Source organism: Ambystoma mexicanum, chromosome 1q (genome assembly GCF_040938575.1).
Source record: "Ambystoma mexicanum isolate Mex_15411 chromosome 1q, UKY_AmexF1_1, whole genome shotgun sequence".
NCBI classification, from domain to species: domain Eukaryota; kingdom Metazoa; phylum Chordata; class Amphibia; order Caudata; family Ambystomatidae; genus Ambystoma; species Ambystoma mexicanum.
This window is the reverse complement of record NC_090922.1, coordinates 784,815,470-784,836,641: the sequence shown is the minus strand read 5'-3', so window position 1 is coordinate 784,836,641 and position 21,172 is coordinate 784,815,470. Positions and strand designations below refer to the sequence as shown.

The 21,172-nt window shown below is 50.9% G+C and overlaps 1 protein-coding gene across 2 annotated transcripts in view; it reads left to right on the top strand.

Moving 5' to 3' along the window:
* IVNS1ABP (influenza virus NS1A binding protein) overlaps window positions 1-21,172 on the top strand; it is a 58,888-nt gene that overhangs the window by 10,754 nt on the left and 26,962 nt on the right. The window contains exons 6-8 of one of the 2 annotated variants that reach the window (XM_069641362.1): window positions 903-1,076; window positions 1,450-1,575; window positions 5,430-5,546. In XM_069641362.1, the coding sequence (XP_069497463.1) occupies window positions 903-1,076; window positions 1,450-1,575; window positions 5,430-5,546 (417 nt within the window). The remainder of the gene's footprint in view (window positions 1-902; window positions 1,077-1,449; window positions 1,576-5,429; window positions 5,547-21,172) is intronic. The other variant, XM_069641363.1, reaches the window with a different exon arrangement.

The following is a 21,172-nucleotide window of genomic DNA, read 5'->3' as shown; positions in this document are numbered from 1 at the left end:
CTAGTGCACTGGGTTTCTGGGTCTGCTAGATTACTGAGGATAGTTCTGGTACACATTCAATGGATGGTAGGAGTGATTGGTAGCTTAGATATCGGGGGTGGCATCCAATAGTTGTCTAGTTTTGCTCTGGGATTCAGGTGAGCAGCATTCGTAGGTGCCTTCTAGGGCTGATTGCATGGTGCATAGTTGGATGGCCTTGTTGGTGCTTGAGGTAAGAGTTTAGCACAATCGTACCTGATTTATGGTGATAGCTAGCATTGGGCCTTAGCGCGGATGAGGTGATACATTCTGTTGGGTGCAGAAAAGGTGCCACTATTTGGGATTCGTGTCTGGGCAGGGGCCGATGGTGCTGTAGTCAGCTGGGCTGGGTACCATCCCAGGTGTCGGTCTGGGTGGTTGGGCAAAGAGCAGGTTTTTGAGTGCCTTCTAGAAAGCCATGTAGTCTCTGCTGTCTAATGCGGGGAGGAAGCAAGTTCCACAAAGTTGGTGCCAGGGTTAGGCTGCCCCTCCGATCCTGGTCGAATTGAAGGTGGGGACCACTAGTAGGCGGGCAGTGCTTGACCAAAGGGTGTGGGTCAGGAGGTAGGGCAAACTGTCTTGTAGGAATTTGGGGGGAGGGGGGCTGCTTTGTACACCACTTGGTGGGTAATGCAAAGGAATTTGAAGGTGGCGCTGCATCCAATTGGGAACCAGTGTAGGGTGAATCGGGCTAGTGATATGTGGTCCCTTCATCCCAATGCGTGTAGTAGTCTGGCGGCCGAGTTAGGCTGGTGTACCCAGGTAGAGGGAGTTTGCATAGTCCAGTCGGGACATGACAATGGACATAATTGCACCCAGTCTGTTCGAGTAGATGAGGCGTGACACTTGTGTAAGAATTCTAAAGTCCTTTTTATCTTTCAAAGGTGTGTGGTGATTATTTACTGTCCAAGATGGATGCTCAAAGTTGCATTTGTTATCGCAACTTTGTAAATTGCATGGGAGACTGGCGATTGTTAAACAAGATTGATGGGTACATCCAGGAACATCTGCTAGAAATTTCAGAGCAAGAAGACTTCCTCAAGCTTCCACGATTAAAGGTATGTATTTCTAGTGTGCTGCTGGCAAGGGAAAAATAGGGAGGATATCACTTTAAGCATAAAGGAGATCAAGTGGGTTATTTTTTTTTTTTTCCAACATGTCAACTTGTAAAAATGTTTTTGGGAGGTATGTTTCAGGAAAGCCTTTGACCAGAAAAAGGTTGCAAATATCTACAGCCTGGCTTCCTGCCCTGTCCCCTCCCAAACGAGAGCACTTCTAACAAGGACAGTCGGCTTGAAGTAATAAGGGGCTGGTTGGAGCTTAGTAGTTGGTGAAGCTTGCTTCACCCACCCCCACCCGCTATGGGTCATGAGTGCTATGTGCTTTTTATAGAGCAGATTAACTTTGCAACTTGCTGATCTTTGTCCACAGCTTGAGGTAATGCTTGAAGATAATGTCTGCCTTCCTAGCAATGGAAAATTGTACACAAAGGTAATCAACTGGGTGCAGCGTAGCATTTGGGAGAACGGAGACCGTCTGGAACACCTAATGGAAGAGGTTAGTTTGGATAAAGAGGGTGTGAGGGTGGTGTGGGTGGTTGGTATGCTTGCTGTAAAGGTTACTTTTTTTTTTTCTTTAACCGTGTCCCCAAAGCACTAAAATGTTACTGTAGGTGCCCCTAAGCTGAGCAACTGTGGGTTTCCAGGTGAGCTGAATGCCTCGTTCAGTCTATTCATATATTAAGTTTTGGGCGTTTTCCTTATGTGCGGTTTAAAACTTCAAAATGGTTCTATTTGGTTTTGGAACTGGGACGGTGGTGCTAAAATTTTCTGAAGACTGTTTCCCCCCCAGCAGGTTTGTACTTTAACAATTTAGGTAATTTCTTCTAACGGTTGTTCCTCCCCATGATTTATCTCCCCATAGGTTTATTAACAAAACTAGGATATCCAAGACTGAAGAACCAGCAAGAAATCTGAAGGGTATTGAAACGTAACGAAGCAGCTGCCCTTCCCCAGTTCTCCTAAAGAAAAATCCACTGTGGGCAGAGAAAGATGATCATTCTAATTGTGTACTCCTATAAAGGGAATCTTAGTATCTCCTTGCAAGTGCTTGGGTCTACGTATGCGTACAACCACAAGCATTGGTGGGAAGTCTCTGCAGGTGGCATTCACTTTCTGAAAGGGGTTCTTTGGATCTGTGCATTAAGACTTCAAGGTTGTTTTTTTTTTTTTTTAATGTGAACATTGCTGCTTGTGAATCTGGATTGGTAAACTGATGTTCGAGAGCCAAGACTAGCCAAAGTAGTGTAGTGTTAAAAGTCCCTCTGGGTGACGCGTGAGACTGGCCAAAAATAGAGCACCATCTAATTTTAAAGACCTGTTAGTTGAAATGCTTTTGATTATGGCTCAACTTTGTTACTTGAGGAGACGGTTGAAAGTAATGTGGTCTCAAATTTTGCCGGCCCCATCTGCGCATAGCTCTGGAAGGAGGGTTGGGTGTTAGTTGGATAGTGCATACAGCTGTAGAAGCCTTTGGTGTTGCTTGATGCATGTGATCGCTGTATGTCTGAAGTACCAGTTACCTGAGTCGGTCGATTGTGGAGTTCAAAAAAATTACCTGCATGGTTGTTGATGGACTGGGTCTGAATCGAAGATCCTGGAGGTTTGAGGGTGGTGGCGGGGGGGTGTAAGAATACAGAATTTTAGTAGTTGATAGCTGAGGGTGCATGGTGGGGTGGGTGATTAAGCATGTTGTCATGTCCTGGCTCTTTGTGGTAGTTTTCACTGAGATTAAAGGGGCGGGCCAGTGTCGCGCAACAGAGGTTCCATGAGTCAGACTGGTTTACAATGCTCCTCGTAAATTAGCCCAAGCTTCGGGCCCATGTCTCGCTATGAGATTTTTTTTCACTTCAATCAAAGTGATTTCAGACCTAAGTCTTGAGTGGTTTTCTGAAAGTCTGGTGGTTCACCTCGTCTAGTGGTTCACCTCCAGGTGGAGAGGTTTGGGTAGAGTTGGTGGCCAGCACTAAAAGAGGATGCTCCTTGCTGTTTGTGGGATTAGTACTAGTGCGGCATTGCTGGACTAGGAGGCAGGGAACCCTCCATGGTATGAATGATGGTCGAGGCACAAGGGTTCAGCAGAGACTACATAATGCTAGTGTGATATGTTCAAGTCTTTATTTCTGAAACGTAGTCTTGGGAGGGATAGCTCGGGGGCAACATGCTCACCTTGGAAGCATGACCTCATGGAGCACCACAGGTTCGGTCCACGCTTAGAAACCTCTTGGCATCTGCATTATCTGTGAGTCCGAGGTTTTTTGCATATTCTAGTTTGGATAGTATGGCCGTGGCCCTGTGGGTGAATGTATGCCAAGATGCAGTGTAGTGTGCGCAGTTGGGAGAAGTGGGTTTGACGATTTTGCGTTTACCATTTCCTGCTGAGATTTCTTATGGCTTGGGCCTATCTCATTGATCCAAAGGATTGGTTGGAGTTAAATGGACATGTAGGATTACAGAGCATGCGCTAGAGTTTAGTGTCATCTGTTTGCGGTCATCCATGCTGGGCAAGACAGTTTTTACTCTGGCATTTAGTGAGGCGAGGTTGACAAATGTAGTTATCTGCATAGTTGTAGCAGGAGATACCAGATTTATTGCTGTGTAGAGCGTTTGGATCCACAGGGTTCTTTGCCGGTAACTGGGTTAGTGGGGAATCTGGGGGCTAGTCCTTCAAGGTTTGCTGGTGTTGGCATTAGAGAAAGGACTGTCTCAGAGTTGCTTAGCTTGGTTCATTCAGTAAGGGGGACATGCCGGCCAAATATACATTCAAGACTGGTGCTAGGAAGTCATTGATGATGCTATTGTGGACGCATTTTATTTTAATAACTCCTTCCAAATCATACAGAGGTCTGAGTGATCACAACCCTCTGACAATGGTCTGGCAGTTATGACAGCAAGGTATATGCACTCTGCAACAACCTGTACTTTTCATAATTGACGTAACGGGGCAAGTGGGCAGAGAGCAGGCACTCCTTTTACAGATCCCTAACTGGTTCATTCCAAGAAAAAATACTTTAACGCACAATTTGTCCCGCACCGAGTGTCTGGGTCCCTTTTTTTTTTTTTGGGAGATTGTCACACAGAATTGTGATTCGACACAAGGATTGAACTGGCATTTGGTGGTACTACCCTTTCAGTCTGTGAAGGTGGTAAAGCATCATATAGTCAAAACATGTTCAGTCTTGTCACAGGCTTGGGCTTTGCCGCAATTTGCCAGCCCACTAAATTTGACAAGGCACCCCGCAGTTTCTTTGGTCTGATTTGTAGAATAATCCATACTGCTATATATCAAATGTGACCCATCTAACTTGTTTGCAACTAGATGGCTGTCCTTATTTCAGTGAAGGATGTGGCATTTATTTGCACGCTTACTGCAGAAAGTGCATGCTCTAATCCTAACTTCTGAACTAGCAGAGGACATTCGATATTTCAAATTATTACATACCTTCAGTTCTCTATTGAATCTGCCAGTTGGTGGGGTGCTTGTTTGGTATCGTACGTGAAGGTGCTAAAGGAAGTCTATATTTAAGGTGTCTTTTAGCAGTGTAATACGAATTACATATCAATGTAACTTGTGCATTAGAAATTTGAAATGGATTCCCGCCTGACGAGCTGGTGTTTAAACGATTTAGAAGAAGCATTGACCATCCACTTAAGGATGTAGTGTTTTTGGAGCACGCACAATTCTGAGGTTGTGGCCACTATTTATCAATCTATTTTTTCAGAGCAGCAATGAGATAAATGTGGTAATATCATTCGGCCTTGCCAATTTGCAGAGATTGAATATCTTAATTGCACAAAGAACCAAAGCCCTGTGCAGACACTTCAAGTGCGAATTTTTTAACACTCGTTTGCATCCCCTCCCACTCTGTAACTTTTTGATTTCCAGCAATGTTAAGTCATCACCAAAATGTGTTATAAACTTGCCAAGTCGCACCGCAAACGCACTCAAGATAATCATCTTGGATGTAGGTTTCATTTGCTGAATGTTGGATATCAAACCCCTCCCCCCACTATTGGAGAGTGCACTTTTGTGTGCAAACCTGTTGGTTCAAGGCTGTGTCAAAGTTAAGGCATAACTTCTAGCCAGAGGTGCACAAATATATTGATGCATTGATTTTTGAATGGCGGTGGGGGAAATGTGAAACCTGGTTGTAGAGTTTATTTCTAGTCGAATTCTGAACCTTCAAGCAAGTATGAAGATTTTTCTATGCCATCTGCTTCTAATCCAGTGATCAACTAGATTTCTACCGGATCAACGAGAGCTGCACTGAGATTACCTTCAGGGGTTTGTGTAATCTCCTTGAGTAGATATGGTTACAGTAGCCACATGGGTGTTCTGTTGCTGTTTTGCAGGTTCAAACATTGTACTACTCAGCTGATCACAAGCTGCTTGATGGGAATCTTCTTGAACAAGCCGAAGTGTGTGACTGCGATGACCACATTCAGTTTGTGCAGGTACACAGGTCTGAGGTAACCTTTGGTAATGGTTGCAAAGAGCATTTTATAGCACACCTAACGTTTTGGAAGTATGTAAATGTTATGCCAGGCTACAGGACAGTATCTCCTCTTGGAATGAGTTAGTAATTTTTTTTCACATGGTGTCAATGGGTTGGAATACATACTTTATGGTATACTATAAATGCAGTTACTAAAATGCAAAACATTATTCTGGTGCTAAATGGTTGTCAGGATAATCTGGGCATTTTCCTAATGCCTTACAAATGGCCGCGCCCCCCCCCTATAGTTGAGGTGAATTGGACTCGTAGGAACCTGATAACGTTTCGTTCTAGTAACGGATATGACTGAAATTTTAACATTATTCAAAGTCTGCACGCATCGTTTGCCCCCCCCCCCCCCAACCGACTGCAGTTTTGTAAAGATTTTGTTGGTAAAAATAAGTTCAGCATCAAGTGCAGCCTACTGCCCATTCTTTTCCCCTTAAACAAGGTCAATTTTTGCCAAGTCTACATCCCAAACCTCTAGACTAATTTGGACCAGGTCTGAAAACACTTGGGCACGAAGCGTTCAAGAGTGCTTTGCTTGGTGGTGTTCTGTGCAGTAATTATTTCAATAGTTGCCAGAAAAGGGGTGACCCTAACCCCAAAAAGGATCTCCTATGGTGCATTGCAGGATCATTTCCAGAACGACTGCAATCTCAATGCAAGGTATTTGCATGCAAATGGCATCAGGGTAGAGGTGGTTTTGGGGGGGGGGGGCGGGCTAGAGGACACTGAGTTAAATTCTGGGGGTGGGGGGGGGGCAGCGTGTTTATTTTTTGCTGATATTCAAGGCTACAAAGGACTACAGATAACCGTGGTGTGTAGTTTGGTACCCAGAGGTCTCCAGCATGTGGTCTGGCATGGATTCACATGCTCATGAATATTCCCTGTTGTCGGGCTGGGAATCTTCAGTAAAGAGAAAATAACTGTCTTTCTCCTAACAACTGGTGTCTGGGTCATACTGCCCCAGCCAATGACTGCCTCTACCTAAGCCCCCTCCTCTGGCAGCCATCTTCACATTTTACTGCATTTTGCATCGAGCCTCATATTCCATTGATCCATCTTCTGAGATCAGTTTTTGGATTGTTCAGCACCCCCCTCAAGGGCGATTTTTCGTTGAGTTTCTTGAGTATTCCAGAAGCTTCTTCAAGGCCTACCCCACGTGGACATGGCGGATGAGAACAACTCTGCACTTATCTTCAAGGTTTGCCCTGGCTGCAACCTGCGGAATGTGTTTTTGGACGACTGACATTCCGTGTGCCTTTACTGCCTGCACTCAGACCAGACTCACGTGGTGGATGACTTTGCGGCTTGTCGGGAGATGTGCCCTGCACGCAGACTGATCGGAGCAAGCGCCTTGAGTGGCTGCTGCCAAGGCCCCTGCTCTGGGTGAGTACCGGCAGCATGCCTCCCCTGCGCCCCCCCCCCCCCAACCAGAAGGTGAGCAGTCTTCTAAGACCTTTGAGGGCATCCCTCCCACGGGGGCCCAACAAGGCTAAGCACTGCAAGTCCACTGCCTCCGGTAGCACTGTTGCAATAGTACAGCGCCTTCACGAGCTAATGCTCCAGATCTTCAAAGAAGAGTAAGTCGGACCATCTGGACAAGCTCTTGGAGCAGACCCAGACTGGTACTGCAGAGAAGGCTGAGGGGGACCCTGCTCCCGCTTAAGGTGAAGGCCAAGACCGCAGAGGCCCAAGCTTCCATCAGCGGGGAGTGTCCCTCGTGGAGGTCACAGTGGAGGATCTGCAGGGCATGGCGCCAAGGCGACTGCCAGGAGGGAATCCTCTTTCTAGCCCATCAAAGACGCAGGACAAGGTGATGCCCATCATGTCTCAGTCTCCCTTGGTTGCGGGGGGGGGGGGGGTACGGACCTCTCGTCAGAGGAGCACCCAAGCGTCCAGGAGGGACGATGCGTCCGGGCCCTACTGGGGTGGGGGTGTGGGGGCAATCCTGACAACTAAGGGCGGGTGACAGAGACTGAGGCGCAGCAGAGCAGTGCCGCCGCAGAGGTACAACCTAAGCCATAAACTCCCTTGTTTCCGTCGCCTCCACAACCACCTGGGGATATCTTGGTAGACATTCTGCATACCCTGTGCTCGGAGATCGGGACATGGATGCCTCTTAACGCTGGTGGCACCACCTGCGACGCCAGCACCACCGGAAGAACCACCATCCATGTGGAGAGTTCTTCTCTGTCCCCCGTCCCCCCTTTGTCCCCCCCCCCCCTTCCCACCAAGGGATAAAACTGACCTGGCGACCATGGGCACCAGCACAGACTGCGGGTTGGAGCTCCCATGGCCGGCTGCCAGATCTTCACCACCCGATGAGAGAGGCTCGTTCCACGCCATGATCTTCAGGGCCTCAGAGCTATTCCAGCTCGTCCTGGAGAAGGGTTTCCTATACCAGTGCAGAGAGGCAAAAAAGTCATTGATATTGATCCAGCTGTTGGATGACATTTGGGATGAGGGGTTGTCCCAACCCTTCATTGGCTCTGGCGAAGAGGGGAAATTAGGTGAAATGGGTGCCGGACTCTGCGCACAGTGTTTATGGTCCCAGCCGTCTCGACTCGGCGGCCAAGTCTTCGGGCTCCTCGTTGGTCCCAAGGTTCTTCTACAGGAGAAGGTGTGCTTCGTCCTACCGTCAAGCCTCCCGCTTGTCGGCCTAGGAGACCTACAGGGGCTGTGCAAGTTTGGGGGTGAACGTCGCCACGGTGGCGTTTCAACATCAAAAGGCTGAACCAGCCGTGAAGTTGGGGGCCCCCACCCGTGCACCCTGGTGGGAGGCCAGCTGGCAACTTCAGCGTGTGGAAGACCATCGCCACTGACCGTTTGGTGCTGGACGTTTTCGCCAACAGATGCATCCTAGAGTTCCAATGGAAGTGTCCCTGTATACCACCGGTGGCCCATCAGCTGCTGCTGGAGGTGCTGGCCATGCTAAAAGGGTGTGATAGAGCTTGTCCCAAAAGGCTCCAGGGCTCACGAGTGTACTCTCGTTACTTCCTTGTCAAAAAAAAAAAACAGTGGTTGGAGGCCCATCCTGGACCTCCGCCGCCTGAACAAGTACATAGTCTCAAAAGTTTTGGATGGTGACTCTTCAGCACGTGCTAGGACCGCTGGAAGAGGGGATTTTCTGTCGTCGTTGGACTTGGAAGATGCCTAACGTACACAAGGATCACTGCAAGTTATGTGCTTCATGGTTCAAGGATAACACTACCAGTTCAAGTTCCTTCCCTTCTAACTAAAGTTGGCACCAAGAGTGTCAAGTGCCGGCGGCGCCTGCGAGGGATCCACATGTACCCTTACCTGGAAGACTGGCTCACCTGGGCAAGCTCAAAGGACACTGCCATTGAACACACGGCCAAGACCGTCCAACTCCTTACGGATCTGGAGTTCTTGGTGAACTATGCAGGACACGCTGTTTCTGGGATCCTGATTCAACATAGTGTTGTGCCTGGCATCTCTGGAGGATAGGATAGTGGCTATCTTGGGCAAGATATGACAGCTGTTGGCCCTGAAGGTCGCAAGGGTAAGGCCCTTAAGTCCTTACTCAGTGACATTATGCATATACGTCATTCTGTGCAGGATGCGACCACTGCAAGAGTTCCTCGAAGCCCGTTCGCTACAAGTGTTGGAAAGCTTCGAGGACCAGATCACTCGCCGAGAGTTAGAGCAATGCGGTGGTGGGAGTGCATGCACATCTGACCCAGGCGCAGATTGCCAGACCTCCCCCGCCCCCCACCTCATCAGGAGATGGGCACGACGGACCCCTCCCTGGAAGGATGGGAGTGCACACAGGAAGTCTTCATGAGGCCTATGGATACCGGAGGAGAAGACGTTGCACATCGTGTTGGAGCTACAGGTAGTGTTTGCGCTCCTGTGCATTCAGCGCCATTTGTCGTGGAAAACAGTTTTTTGTGGCCATCGCCTCCGCACAAGGAGCGAGAGATCCAGGCCCTTTTGTAAACCACTTATTTGACATTCCAAGAGACTAGGGTGGTGCTGCGGGCACACCCCTCCTTCATAGCGGTAGCAGAGCGGTAAGGCCTAAGCGGGGATGAGTGGTGTAGGACTAAAATGAATCCACAAAGACAATCGCCAATAATTCCAGTTTGTTAGGCTAGCTTGTATGTATTAACCAACAGTATTCAAATAACTTGTACTCAAGGTTTCTTGATAAAAAAAGAAATAGCCTTCAGAAGGGAGCAATATGCAACACTTAAATACACTCCTTCGGTTCAGTAGATTTTTTTTTATATATTTTTTTGGGGGGGGGATGGCACACAGCTACTACCTACACCCTCAGGTGACTAATAGTTGGGGCACTATTAAATAATACTGATGTTATGGGAAAAGGTTAGGGAAGGAAACTAAGGGTAACGGGTAAGCCCTTTTCAATCCCCCCAGCTATACAAGTAAGGTATGTATGACTTTTGAGGATAGTTTTTTGAGACTTGTATTGATTTATTTCAACAAACACAAACCACTTACAGTGCATATAGTAACATTTTGAATATACATCACTATCCATGTCCACTGCTTCACCCATTCCCTCCCACCCTTCCGAGCCTACTCTCCGTGTTCTATTTCTTGGTCTTCCAGTAGGGGTTCCTTTTCGATGGTTTCTGTTGGATCCCGATCACTTGACCATTCTTGCATGGGCCCAAATGCAGCTATTAGTTATCAAGGTTTCATCACTCTCCCTTCCCAGGATTGCTTGCTTCCTGCCATACTGTTTCAGCCCCTGCCCATTTCCGTAGGTCTTTCCACCATACTTCTATTCTTGGTCTATGGCATGTCTTCCACCCCATAGTGATTTCGTCTCTTTGCAAGTATGTACGCCATGTCTTTCAGTTTACACGCATGCTTGAGTTTACGTGGTCTAGGAAACCCTCCTATCAGGCAAGCCCACACTGTATCCACCATATCTTAATCCCTTTTTCTTCCAGCCTATGTGCTATTTCTCCCCAAAATCTCTTACTGGACATGACCAGAACATGTGTACCATTCTGGCGTTTTCTTTGTTACATTTGGGGCATGATTGTCGTCCTGTGTTTTTGAATTTGGCTATCCTCTGGGGTGTCATATACGCCCTGTGGGTTATATAATTGTATCTGTTGTAGTCTTGCACTTGACACTTTTGTGGTACCCTTGGGCTCGTTCCCACATCCATCACTCATTGGGGCACCCACTTCCTCTTCCCAGTCCAGTCTCAGTTGTACCACTTCCTTTCCCCACTTTGGACATCAGCTCATATATTCTAGATATCTCATGTCACCCTTCTGCTATGTCATATATTGCATCTATGGTGGAGTCCGGTTCTTCTAGTACTACTTCGGACCATGTGTCTTTGATTTGCCGCACCACCCTAGATATTATGTCCCGTATGTAACCCTGTTTCCTCCACCAAACCCTCAGTCCTTTATACTCTCCTCTTATACTCTCCTCTTGCCACATGTTGCCCATTGTTGCTATCCCCACCGGTGCCCAGTGCTTCCTGATCTTCAGTCTTAGTTGCTTTTCTTTTCCCTCCAGTGCAACTAATGACACTTGTGGGGAACACGGGGATGGATTCCCCATTCTCCAGCATGGGGTCTGGCATGGATTCACATGCTCAAGAATATTCCCCGTCAGGCTGGGAATCCTCGGTAAAGAAAAAACCACAATCAGTTTCGTTTCTGATCTGTCTTTCGTAGTAGTAACCAATCACTGATCTCTGCGTCATACTGACCACAGCCAATGACTGCCCTCTACCTAAGCCCCGCCTCTGGCAGCCATCTTCAGATTTTTACCGCACGTTCAAGTGTTGGGATCCTCGTGCTATTGCTCTCGAGCGTTAGTGCATTTTTTTCACGTTTTTTCTCAAACTTCGATTTTTTTTTTTTTTTTTTTTTTTTTTTTTTTTTTTTTTTGGTCAGAAAGAGCCTCAAGCTCCACCGATTCTTCATCCGATCAACGGGGACCCGTGTCGGATTTGTCTACGCCCCTCAAGGGTGAAGATTTCGTCGAGCTACGCTTTTGGAGGACTCAAAGTTTCTCAGGCCCATCTCGGACATGACCCAGGAGAAGGGAAGCTCGACGCCTGGAAAGCTGTTCAGGGTCTGCCCTGGATGCCAGCTTCAGAATGTCTTTAAGGAGGACTAACACTCCTTTTGTCTTTACTGCCTACATGAGGACAAGACGCACGTGGAGGACTGCATTTTGCGGCAATATGTCGGAGCGGACCATGAAGGACTGCCATGAAGGACTGCCATCAACGTCTCGCCAACTGGCTGGAAGGGAAGAGCCCGTCGGGCGAGAAGAAATCCGAGCAGTCTTCTAAGACCTTTGAGGACGCCCCGGCGATGGGGGTCCAACACAAGGCCAAGCACTGCGAGTCCGCTGGCACTGGGAGCGCCGAACGGTCGGGCTCTACGGGCACCAGGCAGGGCGCATCCTCCCCGGCACCATCAACCATGAGCCAACGCTCTGGTTTGGGTAAGAGGAAGGCCGAGCACCCGGCGAAGCTCCTGGAGAGGCCCGGGTCGAGCTCGAAGGCCCCATCGGAAGGAGAGCGAGGCAGTGTTCCCCCCAACCCCCCTGACCTCGGGGCTCAGTCTCCCTGCCACCGCGGAGGGAGTCCTCTTTTATGCCCATCAACAGGACCCCTGTGAAACATCCGGAGAAGAAAAAGGGGGGGGGCAGGAGGTCGTCGTGGATTCGGCCTCAACCTCTGAGGAAGAGCTGATCGAGGTCTTAAGCCCCGGCGTTGGCGTGGAAGACCAGCCCGTCGGGAGGGATCCTGGCGTAGGAGACGACAATATCGTCGAGGGTGCCGACGGGCCCCCTGACGCCTGTCGGACTCCCCTCAACCAGCGCCGCAAGACAACTTGGTGGCCATTTTGTTGGCTATACAGTCCTTGTGCTCGGAGATAAGGACGAGACTGCCGTTACCACCAGCGGAGGAACCGCTCCCGACGGGGGACCCGGAGCCAGGCCCTTCTGGGAGCCCTCCCCCTAAGAGGGATTCACCCTCCACCTCCTTTTCAGCCATCGCGCCCTGTTCAGCCCTCCTCCCCGTCCACGACTCGTGGGGATGATACGGGGACTGACACAGCCGCGACGGGTACGGACGACTAGGTTTACGACGAGGATCTGCCGTCGTCACCTCCCACCCGGGCTTCCCCGCCCGACGAGATTGGATCGTTTCACTCCATGATCGCCAGGGCATCCGAGCTCTTCCAGCTCTGCCCGGAGGAGGAGAAGGAAGGTTTCCTTTATCAACGGCGCGAGGCCAAGAGGAAGATGGTCCTCTCCGTGCCTCTACTAGATGATATTTGGGATGAGGGCCTCGAACCTCCTCAAGAACCCATCCATGACGCTGGCTAGAAGGGATCGGTACAAGAAGGTACTGGGTCCCGGACGCGGCCCCCTTGTGCCTCCGGGCACAGCCGACCCGGACTCCGTCGTCTCTGCGGCAGCCAGGAAGAAAGCCTGGGGGGGGGGGGTGCGGCCTCTACGTCGACTTCCCCGCCGGACGGCGAGGGAAAGAAATTGGATACGATGGGACGCAGGGTCATCTCGTCTGCAGCGACTATTAAGGCGGCCAACGCCTTGGCTATCGTAGCCCGCTACGACGGGGAGCTGTGGTACAAACTGGCCCCCCTGCTGGACTTCCTACCGGACGACAAGAGGGCGGATGCCCTAGAGATCTTGCAGGAAGGTGAGGTGGCGTAGGACCACGCCATTACGATTGCGACGGACATCGCCGACACTGGATTTCGCCAGTTGGGCAACGGCTTGTGCCTTAGGCGGCGTGGATGGCTCAAGGCTACTGACTTCCGTCAAGACGTGCAGACCAGAGTCTTGGACATGCCCTTCGATGGAAACAACCTGTTTGGGAAAACAGCAGCGGAGACGGCCCGGGCTCTTGGGGTTCTCCAGCAACGGCGGCCGCCCTTTCGGAGCGGCGGAGGCAAGGGTGCCTCCAAAGGTTCCGGCGGTGAATTTTCCACCTACCGTCAAGCGGCCTGTTCATCGTCGCAGGAAGCTTACAGGGGACGAGGCAAGTCAGGCGGACGTCGTCGTCAAGGCGGCAAAGCCTTGTCGAAGCAGGACTGAACCGGCCGTGGGGTCGGGGCCCCCACCGAAGCACCCCGGTGGGAGGCCGGCTGGCAAACTTCGTCAACGTGTGGGAGTCCATCTCCACCGACCGTTGGGTGCTGGACGCCCTAGCCCAGGGTCACGCGCTCGAGTTTCAAAGAAGGTGCCCGCGCGTCCCTCAACTTCTCTTGGAGGTAAAGGCGATGCTCAGGAAGGGCGCCATCGAGCTTGTCCCAAAGAGGCTTCGGGGCTCCGGGGTTTACTCAAGATGCTTCCTCGTGAAGAAGACTGGAGGATGGTGTCCCATCCTGGACCTACGACGACTGAACAAATTCATCAAGGCACAGAAGTTCCGGATGGTCACCCTCCAACACGTCCTGGGTCAGCTGGAGGAGGGCGATTTCCTGTCGTTGGATTTGGAGGATGCCTACTTCCATATTCCCATCCTAAAGGGACACCGAAAGTTTCTCAGGTTCGTGGTCCAAGGGCGTCACTATCAGTTCAGAGCCCTTCCCTTCGGACTAAGGTCGGCACCCAGGGTGTTCACCAAGTGCCTCGCACCAGTGGCGGCGCAGCTGCGCCGAGAGGGGATCCACGTCTACCCCTACCTGGACGACTGGCTCATCCGAGCCAAGACGAGGGAGCTCGCCGTGGAGCACACGGCAAGGACCGTCCAACTTCTCACGGACCTGGGATTCTCTGTAAACTAAGTCCCACCTGGTGCCCGCACAAGACGCACTGTTTCTGGGAGCGAAGCTCGACAGTGTCGCTTCTGGCCTCCCCGTCGGAGGAAAGGACGAGGGCCATTCTGGGCAAGGTACAACGGATGCTGGTTGCGGACGCGGACAGAGTGAGGTCCATCAAGTCCCTCCTCGGAATGATGTCTTCTTGCATTTACCTCATCCCCCCCCTGTGCAGGCTCCGGATGCGCCCGTTGCAGGAGTTCCTGGACGCGCGCTGGATCCAGACGACGGGCAGCTTCGAGGAGAGGATCACACTCGACGAGGGTTTCCGACGAGCGATCCGGTGGTGGGGCACCCGCGCACATCTCACGGCGGGCATGGACTTCCAGACCCCCGGCCACCAGGAGACCCCCGGCCACCAGGAGACCCCCGGCCACCAGGAGACAGTGACCACGGATGCCTCCCTGGAAGGGTGGGGCGCGCACTCCGAGAATCTGCACGCGAGAGGCCTTTGGCTCACGACGGAGAAGGCCCTCCATATCAACGTCCTGGAGCTCTGCAGTGTTTTGGGCCCTCAGGTCCTTCCTTCCGTCCCTCAAGGGCAAAGTGGTGAGGATCTTAACCGACACCACCACCATGTTCTACATCAGGAAATAGGGCGGAACCAGGTCCCCAGCCCTGTCCAGGGAGGCGCAGGATCTGTGGCATTGGGCCGTCGCCCAAAGGATGTTTCTGGTGCCGTTTTATCTGGCAGGGATAAAAAAAACACCATCGCCGACTCACTCAGTAGGGAGCTGCGCTCGTGCCACAAGTGGGGAACTACGACAGGATCTAGTGGACCGCCTCTTCCGGCCGGAGGTTCGCCAGCAGGTTTCCCCAGCCGAGGAGCATGGGTGATGCTTCTCTCGTTCCCCTGGGAGGGCCTGTTCCTATACGCGGTCCCTGCATTTCCATTACTGATCCAGCTCATCAACCAGCTCGAAGTCCTGGTGCAGGATGATCCTCGTCGCACCTGCGTGGCCGAGGCAGATATGGTTCCGGGACCTTCTGGATTTGTCAGCGTCCCGTCAATCAAGCTGCCAGTGGACGCGGAACTGCTCTCCAGGGAAGGAGGCGCCATCCTCCATCACGACCCGAAGTCGCTGAACTTGCAGGCCTGGCTCCTGTAGCGTTAGAGTTTGGAGGATACGACATACCGGCCGACTGCAGAGATTCTTGCAAAGGCCAGGGCGTCCTCAACTCTTAAATGCTACGGACACAAATGGAAGAGGTTCTCTGTCTGGTGCCACGCAAAGAAGATTAACCCTCTGCGGATTACGGCTCCCCAAGTACTGCCATACCTACGGACGCTGGCCAAAGCTGGACTGGCGCACGCGTCCATCAAGATTAATCTTGCTGCGATCTCCCGATACACCAGAACCACGGGCGGACGTCCTTGTGGTCTCATAGTCTGGTGAAAGAGTTCATGAAGGGACTGTTCAGATTGTTCCCGCCGGTGAAGGCTCCGGCCCCGGCGTGGGAGCTCAACGTGGTGCTGACCAAGCTCATGGGACCTCCGTTCGAGCCTCTGAACTCGGCCCTGTTGAAGTTCTTGTCGTGGAAAACCGCGTTTCTTGTGGCCATCACCTCCGCACGACGGGTGGGAGCGATCCAGGCCCTTTCCTGCAAGGTCTCGTACTTGACTTTTCACGACATGGGTAGTGCTCAGGACGCACCCCTCCTTCATGCCCAAGGTGCCGTCGGACTTCCACCTCAACGAACCCTTGGTGTTGCTTGTTTTCTTCCCTTCGCCGGCTGAGAGGACTCTGCACTCGCTGGATGTGGCTAGAGCGCTGAAGTTCTACGTGGACCGCACGAAGGGTTTTCGGAAGACGTCACAACTCTTTGTGAACTTTGGACCTGTCAATCAGGGGAAGGCTCTCTCGAAGGCTTCCATTTCCAGATGGCTCTCCGGCTGTATCATGTACTGTCATCGGTTGGCAAACCGACCCCTGCCTGGCCGTCCGAGAGCCCATTCCACCAGAGCGATCGCAGCTACCACGGCGTTCCTATCTGGTGTGCCCTTGCTGGACATCTGCAGGGCTGCTACGTGGAGGTCGACGCACACCTTCACGAAATTCTACTGCGTCGATCGGGTTTCCAGGGAGGAGTCCAGGGTCGGCCAAGCAGTGCTGCGCAACCTGTTCGCCTACGGTGAGCCTGGTGAGGAGGTAAGATTTGCTTAATGTTGAGCCTTAGCCACCTCCCGTGGCTGTGCATGTGTGTACTGCTATGTATTCTTTATTCATGAGCATGTGAATCCATGCCAGACCCCATGCTGGAGAAGGAACAAGTTACTTACCTGTAACTGTTGTTCTCCAGCATGGGTCTGGCATGGATTCACATGCGAACCCCCCCCCGCCTACCCCTCTGCGGCTCTTCACTTGGTCATACTGCCACGTCATGTGCTACCAAATCTGAAGATGGCTGCCAGAGGCGGGGCTTAGGTAGACGGCAGTCATTGGCTGTGGTCAGTATGACGCAGAGATCAGTGATTGGTTACTACTACGAAAGACAGATCAGAAACGAAACTGATACTGGTTTTTTCTTTACCGAGGATTCCCAGCCTGACGACGGGGAATATTCATGAGCATGTGAATCCATGCCAGACCCATGCTGGAGAACAACAGTTACAGGTAAGTAACTTGTTCCTTATCTGATTGGCTCTATGCCATCTCCCACCAAGTATCCTCATCTTTGGGCATCCTTCCATATCCGATCTGGACAACCACATTCTTTCTTTTAGGAAGAATGGGGCACAGTCCAATCCGAACAGCTTGGATTCTGAGGTTGCTTCTTCAGAGAGCCATTTGGCTACATATTGCAGCTGACTTGCTATGTAATTTCATAGTTTAGCAGTTTTATACCCCCTTTCTCGTGAGTTTTGTAGCCCACTCTGTTCCTCCTCCCATGCCAGAGGAATTCCCTGCATGTGCTGTTTATCCTGGCAAAGAATCGCCTAGATATCAAGAATGGGATGTTCCCAAAATAGTGCAACAGCAGGACCACCATAGTATTGCCCCTCTTCCCATCATCGCCAAGGGGAGCTTCACCCAGAACTTCATACTATTCAATATTCTTGATGGCTTTCTCAGTTCATATTGATGCTCTGCTTACACCGTATATCTATCCCAAGATATCTGCCCAGTGGAAATATTTTTTTTTTTGGGGTTCACAGCTATGCCTGAAAGCCTTGCAAATCGCTCCATCACTTCCAGAACATACTGGAGATTTTCTTACGGGTAACGTAGATACAACATACCGTCAGCGTACAAGGAAATTAAATGTGGTTCCCCTTTTATGGTGATGCCTATTATGTCATACTGTTGCCTCTGGTAGATCGCCAGGGGCTCTAGGGCCAAAATGTACAGCATTGGGGGGGACCATGGGTATCCCTGCCTAGTGCCTCTGAGTTGCCACCTCTCTGATATTACCGCTCCTGTTTTAACCCTAGCCAGCCGCGCGCTCTATAATTGGCCCATTTGAGATATCCAGGTCCTATTCCATAGTTGGTAAATGGCCATTTGACCAAAGGCATTTATTGCATCCAGCGAATTGCCATTTTGCCCGCATCCCCGTTTGCGTGTCCAATGATTCGGAGTCGTCTGAGATTGTTGGTTTTGTTCCTATTGGGGACATAGCCAGTCTGATCGGGGTGTGGGTGTGTGTATTTATCAATGATACTCCTCATTCTGTTTGCCAGGACCTCTAATATTTTACTATCCTGATTCAACATTGATAGGGGTCTGTATGAGCCGCAATCATAGCCAGGCTTGTTTGGGGAGTGGTATGATAATTGCCCCTTTTAGGGACTCTGGTAGCCTTCCCACTTTGTATGCCTCGTTTAGCATCTCTAAAAGCAGGGGCGGGGCGGGAGCACCTTATTCTTGTACATATTCACTAGGGAGTCCATCGGCCCAGAGTCTTGCTGGTGGGTAGCTGCATCACTACATCTTCCAGCTCCTGTAGAGTATCGGAGCGTCCACCTCCTCTTGCTAATCTGCAGCAATCCAATACCCGCCAGTGTTACTCACTTTCCTCTTCATCTCCGTACAGGATTTGGTAATCTGCAAATTCCTGATTAACGCCTTCTTGGGTGTCCACTATGCCTCCATCATCCTTTATCGTTCTGATCATGGGTCTAGGGGTCTCGCTCTTATATAGCCATGCCAGGGCTCTTCCTGGTTTGTCCCCTCCTGTATGTTTCTCTGTGTACTTTTTTATAGTTGAATCTCCATGTCCCACGCATTTCTGTTGCAGCCTGAGCATTTTCTTCATTATCTTCCTTGGTATTGCGCCCCCCCCTCTAAATGCTATTTCTAGCTCCGTTTCTGCTTCTTGTAGTCCGACTAAGATCTCTCCTTGTGGTCCCTTGGACTTGGCTATGGCTATCCCCCTCACTACCACTTTAAAGGCTTCCCAAGCATGCCTGCTGTCTCAACGCTGCCAGTGTTGATCTCCAAATAGCTTATTTCCTCATGTCCTCCCCAAAAAAAAAAAAAATTTTTTCAACGCCGCTGCTCTGAGGCGCCATGTTGGTATCTTTGCTCTCAGGGGTCAGTATTGCCATACCAGTATCAGCGGCTAGTCCAGCCTGGTGTGTACATTTTGTGGAGCTGAATAATGCGACTGTCCTGCCGATGGTGCGACCTCATGCATCCTCGAACCCAAAATCCGTTAATGGTGATTGCAGTGTCCTAGCGGCTGGAGTGGGTTTATCTATTTTGCCATCCGATCTGTCTATTTTTGGGTTTCGTGCGCAGTTAAACTCTCCTCCCCAAATCACTGCCCCCCTAAGCACATGCTTAGTTTATTATATAGGGTCCTAAAGTATGCCGCCACGTCCTGATTCGGGGCATATGTGTGTTTAATACATATTTCCTTGTTTTCCACCAGCCCTCTTATTATAACCATCCTCCCGGCTGTTTCAACTGTAGATTACAACAGCTGAAACAGGACATGCGGTGCAACCCAGGTAATCACCCCTATAGCATAGGCCGAGCATGCTGCGCCTACAACAGTCCCCTTCCACTTCTTCCGGACAACCTCCAGCTTTTCTTGTGAGGTGAGTTTCTTGTATCAAGGCTGTCTATTTTCTACCTACGCAGATGCATCATTACCTTAATTTTTAAATGGCTATTGAGCCCCCTAACATTCCAAGTAACTACTTTAAGATCCCCCATGACAATTGGGATACCGCTCCTCCCTCGCAAATGCAGTCCGTGTCTGAGTTTCCCCTCCTTACATGTAGGCTTGTTCTCAATACAAACTTGCCCAACTATAAACACTTCCCAGCACCAACTCGCCCTTCAACCCCCTCATACATATACCGCCTCCCCCCACTGTTGCCTAGCTCCATCCCTGGATCTAAGGCGCCCCCGTATCTAGCCCCTTTTCTGGCTGTTGCTGTACTCGCTGCTCAGCAGGGGGATAGTCGCCCTGGTGGTGGTCCTATTCTACTTCCTCGGGGTAGGGTGCCTCCTACTCCTTTTTTGATCAAGCTAAACGCGCCTAACCCCACCCATATTGCATTCTATATTCCAGTCCAGCGTGTTCAAATGTCACATGTTAGTTTCCCATTGCTATCTTCTCTAGCTGCACCATTGTGATCTGTTCTATCTCTGCCTCCGGCCCCCCACCTGTTATCATGCATGGCTGTTTAATCGCTTATTGTGTTCCTCGGCCTTGCTCCTCATCTCTTTTCGGACAGCCATGTGCGTCCAACCATGTCGCTGCGCCCTCGGGTGTTAAAAGCGCTTGAGCTTTGTGGGATACAAGAGCATGTATTTCAATCCAGCCGCGCGCTGTCTCTAACAGCCTAGTGTAGCAGATTGACCTCTATCCCCACCGCGTCTATCTTGGTTTCTAGCGCAGTACTCAGATCTGCCATTGTTGTTCCCCATGAGGTTTTCAGTTCCATGATGGCTGTTAAGATCAAGTGGTTATCATTTGGCGATGCCTGTACTGCAGATGCCGTAGCCATACCTTGCATAGGGGTAGCCTGCTGTGGCTTAGCTAAGATGTCCAGTGTGGGCTGCTTACCCCTGGCTTTGCCTCCTCTTACAGACATTTTCTGCCCTGTTTTTACTCCAGGATCCGTTTCTCCAGCAGCGCAAGTCTTTTGCACCCTCGCAGTTTCTTCCCATGGCTGAGGGCCTCCTATGGTGTAGCCAGTCGCACTGTTCCAGTCCTCCTCCGCGCTAGCTTCAGTGACTCCGTTCCTTTGTTCAGTCACTTAGCAGCCACCATTTCGTAGCCAGCTCAGGGCCACTGCCTCACATCTGTTGCCCCTGTTCTTCCATTTCATTTTCCACTTGGTGTATATGCCATGTGCGCCTTCCGTGCCCAAGCAGAGTTATTATGCTCAGGAAGTCCAGGCCTCGCCCTGGGCTTATGCGCTGGCTGGCTAGCAGGCTGGGCGCTAGCTGCTCCGGACTAGGAGCTCTGTGGGGGCTCCCTGCACCTTTTTTGTGGGATTTCTTTTCTTCCCTTCACCCCGGCCGTCACCACTGTTTAATCTTTGTGACATCCCACTGTGCTTCACCATGTTTGTTGCTGGTGCGTCTCCCACCGTGGTGTGGCCCTCTGTCTCTTGAGACTTCTGCCCTGCAGTGCATGGCTTTTGCCTGCGTGTTCCAGGCGCTATCACTATGTGCGCCACTTTGTCCTGGTGTGCGCCTGGAACAGTGCCACCTCTGTGGTGTCTTGAGGTTGATACCGCTCTCATGGGCCTCTTCGGGACATGTCCCTGCAATGCCTCCTTGCCACAGGAGGGATACCGCCCTGATATGGGTAG